The 14675-nt window shown below is 45.3% G+C and overlaps 1 protein-coding gene across 1 annotated transcript; it reads right to left on the reverse strand.

Annotated features, from left to right (window-relative positions):
• Positions 1 to 3406: 3406 nt before the first annotated feature.
• Positions 3407 to 7079, reverse strand: LOC109771075 (putative disease resistance protein RGA4). The gene is made up of 3 exons (XM_073500910.1): positions 6360 to 7079; positions 5661 to 6323; positions 3407 to 5578 (listed from the first exon to the last, which is right to left on the reverse strand). Exons 1-3 carry the CDS (start codon positions 6684 to 6686, stop codon positions 3407 to 3409), a joined length of 3162 nt encoding a protein of 1053 aa, XP_073357011.1. The 5' UTR covers positions 6687 to 7079.
• Between the last annotated feature and the right edge of the window lie 7596 nt (positions 7080 to 14675).

Consider the following 14675-nt stretch of genomic DNA (forward strand, 5'->3'; position numbering starts at 1 on the left):
TGGTATGTTGGTGTTACCAACCGGTACTAAAGGTAATTTTTTTTTTGAATTTTTTTTCTGAAAATTTTGGATTTTTTTTATTTTCAATTTTCTGAATTATTTGATGATTTAGTCTCTAATCACCCCTCTTAACTGCTCAAGTGTGGATCACTCATTCTAAATCGTCTAACTTCCCGGCCGGTCACCCATCCCCTCACTCCCCCAGCCTGAGCACGCTTAACTTCGGAGTTCTATTCCCCCTACTTTCCAAGTCTGCACTTGTTGTTTTCTTGACAAATGTAAGCTGTCAATCCTATTAACCCTCAGCAGTTTAGCTTGAGCATTAGGTCACACGTTTCACCGTTTGAGTTTGAAACTATTATTCTAAAAAACAGTAATTATTTAGTAACACTAATATTTCTTGAATAAATTTGACCCCAGTTTGACCATAGTTTGACCAGATTTGACCAAAATTCAAAAAATTGAAATAATTATTTTGTAACACTAATATTCTTGAATAATTATGTAGTAACATTAATACTTCTTGAATAAGTAGTTTGACCATAGTTTGACCAGATTTAACCAAAAAAACTGAAATTTGAGCATATCTTTTTTCCTTTTGGAATTTGAGAATTCTAAAGAATTGCAAACACGCCGTAGGCTGTCAAAATCGGATGTGGATTTTCGTGCTGAATTTTTTGATATATTATATGTTTTTTTCCGACATTGTATGCAAAAGTTATAGCCATTTTACATTTTTCCTACACTTTTTGCAAAACATGTTCAAATTTAAGTTTTCAAATTTTCCTAACTAGTACATGTAGTAGTATAACTACCTCTCGAAGGATTTTATTTTTTGAATTTTTTATCATTTTCTTTTGATGTTTTCAAAACTGAAATGACGATACACAGGGGGAGGGGGGTAGAGTTTGAAAATTGCCCTATAGTCCCGGTTTGTGTCTCCAACCAGGACTATAGGTCAGACCCCTTTAGTCCCGCTTCATGGCACGAACCGGTACTAAAGGTGATCGTGGGGCCCCGGCCTGACGCCAGCCTGCCACCACCCCTTTAGTACCGGTTCGTGGCACGAACCGGTACTAAAGGTTCAACACGAACCGGCATTAATGCATAGCCGTTCGAACCGGCACTAATGGTACCATTAGTACCGGGCCAAAATCGAACCGGGACTAATGTGTCTCACATTAGGTCCTTTTTCTACTAGTGCCAGTGGTCGGTCCAAAACTTGCAAGTGTCCCCCGGCTTAGATCCCAGGAGGTAGAAGCCCTGAAGATGGCGCTCACGTCCTGGTCATGGGGTATGTGGAGATGACTCTAAAAACGAGAGGGGTCCGTGCGCTGGAGCCACAACCAGCACGTCCAAAGGGCAATGCCCGCCCTCTGTAGGTCTTTGATCCCGAGGCCGCCTAGCGAGATAGGGGCGGCACACCTGTTGCCAATTGACAAGGCATTGCCCGCCGTTGGCATTTCGGCTACACGGGGCCCGACGGTGTTGGAGAGTGATCTATGCACCGCAACTACCCCAAATTAGCATACCTTGCATATATGTTCCCATGTTCAGTAATTTTTGCAACAAGGTTAGACAAGCACTGTCCCCTGTCCTGACTGGCCCGCAGAGGCGTCCTTGCTGCCCCAAAATGATGCACGAGACAAAAGAGATTGCAAGTGTCGAACCCAGGGCGGAGTGTACGTTTATCGAAGAGGCCAGGCCATGGTTCCACTAGTTCCAAACAACAAGCGGTGCTCATACATTAGGAAGTAAGTAATGCTAGCGCACGAAGGCGGGATCATATCCGATGAGGCTCTACAGGCCTACGTGGAACTCTTCTCGCGCCCATCGACAAACTCCCATATTGCGGCCATATTGACTCGATCAAAATAGCACATAATAAATCAAAAGGAAAATACACTTCATCGTCCTTTCTCCCGCGAAAAATCATTTTTTAATGAAATCTCAACAACACCAACCACGCGTCCAATCCTTCTAGTCTGTATCTGTACAGTATGTATAGCACATGAACAATTTTCATTATTAAGTTCCCCGCAAAAAAAAAATTCATTATTAAGTTGGATGGATGGATCCGCTACATTGGACGGCCAAGAGCTGCTGGCCGTCAGATCAAGTCGTATGATGTACCGGATCCTTCCACATGGGAGATACGGGTAAAAATTGGGATATGCCGCGCGCGCGTGCTTCACAAGGACCCGTGCCGCGCAGGAGCAGCTACCTGGCTAGAACATGTCGACTAGTCTCATTTCCTGAATCCACCGTTGCATCACCCCATTCAGGCTGCTCCTACTCCATCCGCCCAAGCCCAAATCCCGGCCCTTCCAGTCGCCTCTCCCTCTGCAGTCTCCACCACGCCATGGAGGACAAAGGCGGGAATGTTGGGCGGCGGTGCGGGAGCGTTACTGGAGTTTGGGTCACGCACTGGAGACATTCAACTTCACAATGCTGGAGATCAGGTATATAACGTGGACTGATTCTGATAGTGGAGCCAATTTTCTTGTTGATCTGTGCCTTCTGATCCAACATTAATGAAGCAATACATTGCAGTCTAAAATTCGTGACCACCAGGTGTTTGCGTTTATGTGCACAAGGCTTCTCATTTTTTTATTTTGACGACCCGTACTTCCCAATCAAGGCGAAATCGAATAATGCCAGGAAATCCTAGATTCCGATCTAGAGAGAGAGAGAAAGAGAGTGTTTATATCTACAAAGCTTTTATCTTTCTCTGTCCAATTTTATATGCTGCCATACAATTGTATAAATCTCATATCGAACAAATGTATGATGATATCTATACCGCTATATAGCACACAAATAACTTTTAATGTGGACAAAATCCTAGAGGCTAGCTAGGTTGTTACAAGAGACGGCAGTCAGATGACATGGTCAGCTAGTTCTACAATGGGGTCGACCCCAAAACAACACGGGAAAAGAAAACCTACTAGAGAGTACTAGATCCCAACTACATTTGTACAGTCGTGGGAGTACGAGACCCACACCAACCTTGTCGCCGGCGGCTAGCCTGAGATGAGAGGGGAGGGGCCAAACAGTGGAACAGAGCATTTGGGAACAGAGCAGAACCACGTGGTTACTTCTTCTCCCTCCAGTTGCACTTGCAGCGCGAAAATGAGCGGCCGTCGCTTTCCGTGACTTGTTTCTTGAATCTTCAGGCAGTAGAGACAACAGCTTGGACTTCACCTATATGTACAGCACAATTCTGTAGGTTTATAACATAGAAGCAAGAAATGTCATGTACTCCGTTGACTATAAAGAAATGGCGGGCTACCTTCTAGTTCTCTTTCCTCGTAGAGAGCCACAACTATCAAAATGGGTAGCCGTGTTTACCAAATTTGTAACACGTCTCTCCTGACCCAAATAGTAGTTTGTGTCTCCTGCAAAGTTAACACATAGTTAAACTGATGCCCAGATCACAAACTGTCAGGACATAATTGTGGTTAATACTCCTGCAGTCTGTAATTTCTAGCCAACTGAGATATGAAAGAGCTCCAAGCCCACCCAAGGATGACAAGAAAATGCAGTTCATGATAACCATTTCTCGCAGTGCTGTGAGACTCCGGAACACCTCTGATGATGGAAGAGACTTCACCCTGGAGCAGTTGCACAAACTTAGTGACGTAAGATTAGACAGACCAACCAGTGAATTCAGCAGAGGAAGTTGGAGGTCACCACACTGCACCATAGAGAGTTCTTTAAGCGTGCAAGGGAGTAGTCCACCATCAACCCTCTCCATCATTCTCAATGAATAACAGCTCCCAATGCGAAATTCTGTAAGGTCATTCATGCTCCCAAATGATAAAGGAGCATGGATTAACTTTTTACAGTCAACAATCTTTAGGATCTGAAGAGTGCAGATATAGTGCTCCTGCAGTAGAAAGCTCTCTGCCAACGTAGTCAAATTTGAACAATTGCTGATGATGACTGATACTAGCTTAGGTGGCATGGCCTCAGAACCAATGTTACCATGGTGGACAACTATTCTCGGGAGGATGTCCAATCCAACATTATTTATTTCCAGCTGCATCAAAGTCAGAGATAGAAGTGGCAGTTTCCTTAATCCCTGGCATCCTTCCACCACTAGGGTTTTCAGATTTTGAGGCAAGGAATCACCAGATGATTGTCCAATCTGTTTCAATCCAGTAAGGTTTTGCAATTCGAGATGCTTGAGTAGCTGTAGATTTCCAAGAGATGGAAGGCACACCCAATTTTTGCACTGTCTCAGCTCAAGTGATACCATATTGACCAGAGGGGGATGGTTTATCCAAGGTGGGAATCGGACACCACTGTATCCTGTAATTTCAAGATTTTCAAGACGAGCATGTGGCTCAAGTATATCAAGAACCAGATTGTCTTCCTTCAGAGCATCATTAGTTTCAGACCAGTTAAGTGACAGTGACCTAAGATAGGATTTCTCATTTATCTTGGCCTCTATAACCTCTCCATGCCTTTCAACATTCTCAAGGTTGCACAGTCGTAGCTTGCAAAGGCTTGTTAAATTCATCAATGAACTTATTCGGTAACCTTCCTGTGACTGAATACTGAAGTTATACAATTCTTGAAGTGAAGTTAATCTGCCAACAGGACACTGACCAAATCCATTAGTACCATAGGACACATACCGCAGGTGAAACAGGTTTTCCATATTCTCCACTTGTTCTGATGCTGTACCTATTCTTTTCGCTGCAATAAGTACTTGTAAATGATAGAGCTTAGAAAGTCCATGTATTTTCTCAATCGTAGAGAAAGAGATATAACGAAGGTGCTTATTAGCAACTTCTTTTGGGAAACAGAACTTGGTTACCCCTTTTAAGCTCAATAACCGTAAGCACTTAAGTTTTTCTATAACTTCCTCCAGTGCATATACATGACCAGTGCTGACATGATAAGAATCTTCCATGACGAGTGTACGCAAACTCTTAAAGCAGGAAATGGCCTTGATCTCCTCACATGATAACTTCCTGAAGTTTGCTATCCATAAGTGTCTAACTGTACACTTATGATGCAGAAAACCACCGGATTCAAGTCTTAGGCATTCACCGGTAGAGACATTACGTGCCAACTCATGCAATAAATCATGCATGACGTAGTACTCTGTGCTGTATGTCTGGTAAGGATTTACTGTTGGCACAAAAGTAAAGAATGACTTTCTTGCCAACTGCACAAAGTATCTTCCTCCCATGTCTTCTGGCCTTTCAGTTCCACCTTCTGTTTGTAGGATCAGTCCTGAACCCATCCACATTTTCACTATGTCTTCCTTCTTAAACTTGTGATTTTTTGGAAATATACTACAGTATCTAAAACAAAGCTGCAAGTGCTCAGGTAGATGATGGTAGCTCGATCGAAGAACAGTTGTGATGATAACATCAGTGCTTCCTTCTAAATGTTCTAATTGTCTGTGCAAGTCTTCCCAATGCTGATCACTTATGTTGTTCTGTAGATGGCCACCTGCAATCTTTGTTACCAAAGGACAGCCATGAAACTTTTTTGCTATTTTTTCAGCAATTGGCAAGAGATGTGCATAATCTTCTGAATTCAAACCATCAAATGCATACTTCTTGAAGAGCATAAAAATTTTCATCTTCATTTAATCCATTTAAATGCAAATAATCCTTTCTACTTCTCATGACACGTGTAACCATATCTGCCACAGATCTCATTCGGGTTGTCAGCAGAATCTTGCTTCCTCTCTGGATACTCCGCAAAGGAGCCATTAATGTTTCCCATTCAATCATTTTGCTATCTTCCCAAACATCATCCAGAATAAGCAGAACTTTATTAAGGCCAAGTTTGTCCTTGAGAATCTGTTGCAATGCTTCCAAAGTATCAGCATTAGGCTTCTCTTTTGTAACTGCCTCCAAGATCTTCTTCATTATCCTTGTTGAACTGAAAACATTATCAGAAACATGTACCCACAAAATACAGTCAAAGTGTGCTGAATCTTTCAACTCTTCGCAGACAATCTGAGCAAGGGTTGTCTTTCCTATACCTCCAATTCCGATTATTGCAAAAACCGGTACCTGAGTAACAGTATCTGGATCATCATGTACATTATCAGTCAACCACCTTATCACCTGGTTCTTCTCACTGTCACGACCAAATATCTCAATAGGCACCAAAGTGGAGCTAGTCTGGTATACACTTCTTTCAGCACGATCTTGCAGGACAAGATTATCAACACGGCATAAAAGCTGAAGGAAACCACCCAAATCTTTAGCAACACTTTCTAACCTCTCTATGGCCTCCCTCAGCTTCTCTACCATGTTTCCCTCAGGAGTCATCCTTGCAGCCTTGCCAACAATCTGTTCTTTGAAAAACTATGTGAACGGATTACGCACCTGTCCTAGGCTGTGGGCTTCTGCCTCTTCTTTAAGCTTGTGGTAGTCCATCTCATCAAGTGCATCCTCAGCCTCCTCGACTGCATCGCGGAATCGCCAGAGCCACTCAGCCAGTCCATTGGTCTGCTCACTGATCTCCTGATGATCAACAACATCGTACACCGCTTGGATGTCCGTGAGCTTTTCTGACAGATTATTCTTGAGCTCCTCTAGATCGTTAGGCTTGTACCACTCACTGAGATAACCGAATGCCTTGTTCACGATGAATGAGATGGCTGGGGTTGCAACCGACTTCCCTGCAAAGACTAGTGCAGCAGTAGCAGCCATTGTTGTGGACAGGAGGTTTGGATCTCGCTCTCTGGACAGGAAGCAGGAAGGACAAGGAGGAGTCAGGACTAACACAACTAAAGAAAGATCTTTGCAGGCGACTTGTAGTCCTTGATACCACAATATAAACCTTCATTGACTTTAAGCATCGATTTTATAAAATGATATAGTTTTAAAATGCTTAATAGAGCATATTATTTTCGGTGGAACATGGAGCTGGAGCGCAATCAAAAGCCATTATTTTGACGTGGAGATTCCTTTACCCAAAAAGGCTTTCGCCCCGCTTTATATATAAAGCACCGACCGAGCACAACTCAGATACAAACGCACGCCAGCACAACACACGCACGCACCCAAGGCAGGAACAAAGGCGCTGAGCGCAGCAACACTACCCCTAGTTGATGTAGGGTGGAACCCTAGATGGCCGATCTTTCACGAAAGGAGCGGATCCCAACTAAGAACACGAAGAACATGAGGGGAAACACGAGGGGAAACACAAGAGAATCACTCAAACCAACAAGATTCGATTACACATGCGCTAGATCCAAGAATACAAAGGGAGATACACGATCCACGATCAACAAAGGACGATACAAAGGGTAACCGGTTCTTCTCCGTGAGGAGGTCTTGATGGGGGCCACCCAAGAGGGGGTCTTGAATCCAACGTGGATCGTCTCCGAAGAGGGGCCGCAGTCTCTCTCAAGGAGGTGATCCGTATGGATGAGCAATGCTCTATCTCACATATGAGCTAAACCAATGCTAACCCTAGAAAGATGGAGGAGAAGGAGTATATATAGTCTAGGGGGTCGAAGGGGTACACGGGCCTCGGCCCTTACTGTGCGCAGACAGGGGTGGCCGGATGTCCGGGCGACGGGCCGGATGTCCGGGCTGGAGGGCAAAACTTCTGGATGTTCTGTAGCGTGGCGTCGGATGTCCGGGCTTTTGGCCGGATTTCCGGGCTGGGGCCGGATGTCCGGGCTGGACGCCGGATGTCCGGGCCCTGTAGGCTTGGGCGTCTGGGCTGCTGCTGCTTTGGTTGCTCCAGGGGCCGGATGTCCGGGGCCTGGAAGGTGAACTTGCCCGTTTCCGTTGGTTCTCTTCATCCGTGAACTTGGCGGCTTGTCCGTCTTCATGTGCATCCTCGGGAGGCTCCTCTTGACACCTAATCATGCATAGCATATCGGACTTAGGTAGTAGCCATGTCTCGAGTGGATCATATGTGATATCACTATGGAATGAAGTCACCTCGTTCTCGAGAGCTCTAGCTCGTGCTCGTGTCATAGGTCCTCTTGGCTCTTGATGAGACGTTGGTAGGTCCATGGGGATGACCGTAGGATGCTCCGCATCATCTCCCCTCCCTTGGGAAAGATCCGACCTCGGATCGAAATCCTCATCATCATGGTACGGGGATAGATCTTTGATGTTAAAGATGTCGCTCACGGAGTACTTGTCGCGTGGGATGTCGATCTTGTATGCGTTGTTGTTGTAGCATGCAAGCACCTTGAAGGGTCCATCCGCTCGGGGTAGTAGCTTAGACTTGTGTTCCTTGGGGAAGCGATCCTTGCGAAGGTGTAGCCACACAAGATCTCCAACATTGAACATCATGGGTTGCTTGTTGACGTTGAGCTTGGTCGCGAGTCGTTGTACTTGGCGCTCGATGGTGTTTCTTGTATCTTCGTGTATCTTCTTGAGGAAGTTGACTCGGGCACTCGCGTCCATGTTTGTGCGCTCTTGTAGCGGTAGAGGTAGAATGTCCAATGGAGACAATGGGTTGAAGCCATAGACGACCTCGAAGGGGGACTTGCCGGTAGTCGAATGTCTTGCACGATTGTAGGCGTACTCGGCGATGGGTAGGCACTCCTCCCACTCCTTGATGTTCTTCTTTATCAACACGCGTAGTAGAGTGGAGAGCGTGCGGTTGGTCACCTCCGTTTGGCCGTCGGTTTGTGGATGGTATGCCGAAGAGAACAAAAGCTTGATTCCAAGCTTGGCGCACAATGTCTTCCAAAAGTAACTCAAGAACTTGACGTCGCGGTCCGAGACAATCGTCTTTGGCACTCCATGAAGGCGCAAGATTTCCCTACAAAACAAATTTGCAACATGTGAAGCATCGTCTATCTTGTTGCAAGGAATGAAATGTGCCATTTTGGAGAATCGGTCCACAACAACAAAAACGGAATCCTTGCCATTTCGAGTTCTAGGCAAACCAAGCACAAAGTCCATGCTAATGTCTTCCCATGGGTGATATGGAATTGGAAGTGGCATATAGAGGCCATGAGATTGAGCTTTGGACTTAGCTTTGCGACATGTAGAGCATCGGTTGGTGAAGCGATTGACGTCGCGGAACATCTTGGGCCAAAAGTAGTTCTTGGAGAGCGTAGCAAATGTCTTGTCGCGTCCAAAGTGTCCCATGAATCCGCCTCCATGAGATTCCTGCAAAAGCAACAAGCGAAGAGAGGACTCGGGGATGCAAAGTTTGTTAGCTCTCATAAGATATCCATCTTTGATGTAGTATCGATCCCAAGAAGTATGCGTCAAACACTTGGCATAAGGAATAGAAAATGTAGGATCATGCTCATACAAGTCTTTTATATGCTCAAAGCCAATGACATTTAACTCAAGTTGATTAACAAGCATGCATATACGGGAAAGTGCATCCGCCACAACATTTTCCTTACCTTTAATATACTTGATGACATAAGGAAACGACTCAATGAACTCACTCCATTTAGCATGACGCTTGTTTAACTTAGTTTGACCCTTAAGGTATTTAAGCGTTTCATGTCGGTATGGATGATGAACTCATGAGGGCGTAGGTAATGTTCCCATTCATGCAAAACTCGCACCAAAGCATATAGCTCTTTGTCATAGATAGGGTAATTGAGTTGCGCTCCGGAGAGTTTCTCACTAAAATAAGCAATTGGGCGCTTCTCTTGCGTTAACACACCTCCTATGCCATTACCACTAGCATCGCAATGAATTTCGAAAGGTTTGTCAAAGTTGGGTAATGCAAGCACGGGAGCATGAGTAAGCAAATTCTTAAGCTCATTGAAAGCGATATCTTGAGATGTTCCCCAAACAAACGGTGCATTTTTCTTACTCAAAGCATGCAAAGGTGAAGCAATGGTGCTAAAATCCTTCACAAATCTGCGATAGAAACCGGCTAAACCAAGAAAACTACGCACTTGTTGCAAATTGGTTGGTTGGGGCCAAGTTTTCATAGCATTGATCTTAGATTCATCAACATGAACACCCTTAGAAGATACTACGAAACCCAAGAAAACAAGCTTATCAACACCAAATAGGCATTTTTCCATATTAGCATAAAGTTGCTCTTTTCACGGTGCGAAGGTGGGTGACATGCTCTTTGAGATATTTGCTAAACACAAGGATATCATCAAAGTAGACAACAACAAATTCACCAATGTAAGGGCGAAACACGTAATGCATAAGACGCATGAAAGTACCGGGTGCTTCCGATAAACCCATAGGCATGACTAACCACTCATATAGACCAAACTTTGTTTTGAAAGCGGTTTTCCATTCATCACCCTCTTGTATGCGGATTTGATAGTAACCACTTTTAAGATCAATTTTAGAAAAGATAGTGGCACCGCAAAGTTCATCAAGCATATCATCAAGGCGTGGAATGGGATACCTATAACGAACGGCGATAGCATTGATAGGTCTACAATCGGAACACATGCGAAAGCTACCGTCTCGTTTTGGCACAAGAATGACCGGTACGGCACAAGGACTCAAACTTTCACGCACATGTCCATGGTCTATGAGATGCTTTACTTGCCTTTGAATTTCTTTGGTTTCTTCGGGGTTGACGCAGTAGGGCGCTTTGTTTGGAAGCGGCGCTCCGGGGATGAGATCAATTCGGTGCTCAATGCCTCGTAGTGGAGGTAGACCCGGAGGTAGCTCATCGGGGAAAACATCTTGGAATTCCTGCAATAAAGAAGATAACACCAAAGGTAGATTGTGAGAGTTGTTAGTTTTTGGTGCCTCATCCTTGCACAATAGGACATAGTGTAGGACACTTGATGGGTTCTCACACACTTCTCTCATCTCACGTTTGGTGGCAAATAGGACTAAGTTTTTCTTGTCGCTCATCGTGGAGGCACTCAATTTGGGCTTGTGGCGCTCACTCTCTTTTTGGTGGTTCACTCTCTCACTATTCTCTCCATGATGGGTGTTTTGCTTGTCGGCGAGCACTTGGCTTGGAGACATAGGACGTAGCACAAACTCTTTCCCTTTCATCTTGAAGCTATAGTGATTTGTACGCCCATTGTGAATGATACCTCGGTCAAATTGCCATGGCCGTCCAAGAAGGAGGTGGCACACGGTCATCGGAAGGACATCACACTCCAAAGTGTCTTCATAGGCGCCGATCTTGAAAGAGACTTGTACTCTCTGCTCGACTTGTATGGTGCCGGTGTCGCTTAGCCATTGAACCTTGTAGGGGTGCGGGTGCTTCATCTTGACCAATTGGAGTTTGGAGCATAGTTCTTCACTTGCCAAGTTATGGCAACTCCCTCCATCGATGATGACCTTGACGGACAGTCAATTGATGCCGACCTTTGTGTGGAAGATATGGCATCTTTGATCTTCGTCTTGTTGATGTTGAAGAGCCAAGACCTTGGAGACAACAAGAGCGGGACTTGAGTCTTCGTCACAAAAGATGTGATCATCTTCTTCTTCATTGTTCACTTGTCGGTGCATGGCCACTTGCTCAAGAGCTTCCATTTCTCCTTCATTCATGGAGTTGTAGGTGCCGTCGTCGTTGAGGATCATGGTGCGCTTGTTTGTGCACTCGAAAGACTTGTGGCCTCGGCCTCCGCATGTGAAACATTTGATGGAACTTGTCTTCATGGTCTCATCGGTTGGAGTAGATGATGATGAAGCTTTCGGCTTGAAGTTGCTTGTAGTAGGAGGACGACTTGAGCTTGTCGAAGCTTTCTTGTAACTTGATTTGTCGCCATTGCTCGTGGTGGGAGTCGTCGAAGCTTGATTGTTGGAGAGGCCATAGGACTTGGATGAGAACTTGGCATACTTGAAGTCGTCTTGTACTTGCCGTTCCGCTTTGGTAGCTTGATGCACTAGCTCGATGAGGTTCGAGTATGGTTGGAAGTCGGCAATCTTCTTGATAGGGTGATTGAGTCCATTCAAGAAACGTGCCATAGTTTGCTCATCATCTTCTTTGACATTGGCTCGTATCATGGCAATCTCCATTTCCTTGTAGTACTCTTCAATGCTCTTGGTTCCTTGCTTGAGTTGCTGGAGTTTCTTGAAGAGGTCGCGGTTGTAGTAGTTTGGCACGAATCGTGCTCTCATGACATCCTTCATTTGTGCCCAAGTGGTGATGGGTGGTTCACCTCTTGCCGCATGGCACTCAATGACTTGTTCCCACCAAATGAGGACGTAGTCTTGGAATTCGAGGGATGCCATTGCGATCTTCTTCTCTTCTTCGTAGTTGTGCAAGCAGAAGATTTTGTCAACCTTCAATGCCCATGATATGTACTCTTCGGGGTCATTGCTTCCGGTAAACTTGGGCATGGTGAACTTTAGCTTGCCATATCGTTGCTCTTCATTGTGTTGGGGTCGGGGATGATGACGCCCATGTCGTTGAGGATTGACAATCTCATGTTGTGCTTGGCGAGGAGGGTTGTCTTCCTCATGTTGCTCTTGGCGAGGAGGGTTGTCGATCTCATGTTGCTCTTGGCGAGGAGGGGGTCCATTGTCTTCTTGCTCTCGATGGACTTGACGTTCTTGTCTCGCTTGAGGAGAAACTTGTCTATCTTGACGAGGAGCTTGTCGATCTTGACGAGGGGCTTGACGATGCACACATGCTTGGTAAATCCTTTCTTGAGCTTCGTCGCGAAGTGCTTCTTGATGTAGTCGAGCTTGTCGGCCTCGATTGGCTACGGCACGACTTGAGTCTTGAAGAGCACGTTGCGCCTCAAGTGCTTGAGCTTCACGTAGTTGTCGTTCTTGACGTTGCGCCTCGGTGTCTTGTGCATCTTGATGTTGTCGCGCTCGCTCCTCTTGTTCTTGTTGTCATTGGCGTTGCCGTTCTTGTGCTTGTGCGAAAGCAGCTTGTTTGTGACGATGTCGATGCTCTTGAGAGTCGGTGTCGTGTAGAGGATTGCGGTTAGCTTGACGGTCTTGACGCGCGGCACGACGAAGAGTGTTCGATGTCGGTGTACTTCAACCGGAGATGGTGTCGTCGTAGTATCGACTTGAGCGGCTCCGTCTTGACGAGGACGAAGTTGTAGAAGAGCGGACCATCATGGTTCGGATATCTTCTTTGAGGGAACTCATGGATGTGTCGAAGTAGTCTCTTGTACGTTGCTCAGATTGTCGTAGATCGGTGGCGAGGTTGTCGATGCGATCGCCCAAAGCAAGTTGTTCTTTATGCAAAGCTCGGTGTGCACCAAATAGTTGAGTCTTGGTGACGTAGGATGACATGTCGTCGTCTTGCTCCAAGAAGAGTGGATTGGTAGAAGTACTTGGCCTATCCATCATTCCAAACAAAGATATGTGAGTGGGAGAAGAGAAGAACCAATACCAAATGTACCTTGACCGATGTTGAAAATGGATCAAAGATCACTCCAATGTGTAGCAAGGAAATAGCACAATTGGTACCAATTCTTGTCGGTTCTCGCACCTACACAAGTAAAAGCTTATGGTGGAGCTTGGTTAGGATGGTGGCATAAAGTTTGATGCAATTGTAAGTGAGACTCAATAATGTTGGAAAAGATTCACAAATTTGCAAATGCGACAAGTAGACCAATAGCAAGATATGGTACACGGAAACACACACGCAAATAGATAAGTGGGGTTGGGCAACCAAAGGTGAGCCAAAATGTGGAATCCACCAAGATGCTCTTGTTGCACAACACTAGAGAGACGCTAGCACGATTGCACAATAGGCGGATACGAACTTGTGCACAACCTACTAAGCAAAAATGCAACGACTTCTATCCCAAGTATGCTATATGTATGATGTTTCTATGCTTTGATCCAAGATGATCGAGTATGACAATCTTAATGTTGTATGATGCTATGGTTCTTGCTTAAGCTCTTTGCTTATCTTTCTCCTTTTTGCTTAAAAGCTTGTTTGGCTCCTTGTTGTTTGAGCTCTTTTCTTATGCAATGCTTCACGAACCAAGATAGCAATTGTGTATGCGAAGACAACTTTGTGACACAAGAGATGATACCAAGATATGCAACACGATGATGGTATGTATGCTATGGGAAGTATGAACACTAATGTGCACAAGTCATGTTGCCGGCAATACTCAAAGGCTAGTCTCGATGGGTAAGCTACGCAAAAGTAAGGCCATGGGTTTATCAATGCAAATGCAAGAGAGTATGATGATATCGCTATACCAAGATGATATGAAGGTGAAGGTGATACCAATGTAGCCGTTCGTAGTAGTCCTTGGCGAAGATGAGCAGTGGTGATGTTGTTGCCGAACTGTACCTAGATAGCCGAAACACAATAGGATACGGAAACCACAACTCAAATTCTCAAAACAAAATGGGTCAAAATTGTCGGAGTTGGTAGCGGGAAAGGCTATGGTGGTGCTATGCGGAAATGGTGGTGGTATGCGGAAATGGTGGTGGTATGCGGAAGTGTATGTGGGCTCCGGAACAAAATTGGACGAAAGTTAGGCGGTAAACAGAGTGGAGGATGGAGTTGATGCTGTCAGGGGCTGGATGTCCGGGCTGATGGCCGGATGTCCGGGCCGGGCCGGATGTCCGGGCTCGGGATCCGTGGATGAACACCGCGTGGAGTGGTCAAATCCGGGGCAAAATTCGGAAAATTTTGTGGATGGAAATTGGGGAAAAGCTAGATCGACCTGCAACACACAAAATCTGCGGATCAAATCCAACAAAACTTCATCACACCAACAAATCACAAAAAAAAATTGGGGCTATTTTTGTGGGGCAATTTTCGGGTTAGGACAAAAACAACCA

This window comes from Aegilops tauschii, chromosome 6 (assembly GCF_002575655.3).
Source record: "Aegilops tauschii subsp. strangulata cultivar AL8/78 chromosome 6, Aet v6.0, whole genome shotgun sequence".
NCBI lineage: Eukaryota > Viridiplantae > Streptophyta > Magnoliopsida > Poales > Poaceae > Aegilops > Aegilops tauschii.

Bases quoted from the DNA above. Each gene is read 5' to 3' on its own strand.
- LOC109771075 (XM_073500910.1), bottom strand. From the start codon at position 6,686: ATGGCTGCTACTGCTGCACTAGTCTTTGCAGGGAAGTCGGTTGCAACC. The intron at 6,324-6,359 runs GTGCGTAATCCG...TTCAAAGAACAG, and splicing joins AAGCCCACAGCCTAGGACAG to ATTGTTGGCAAGGCTGCAAG. The intron at 5,579-5,660 runs GTTACACGTGTC...ATGCTCTTCAAG, and splicing joins TGAGATCTGTGGCAGATATG to AAGTATGCATTTGATGGTTT.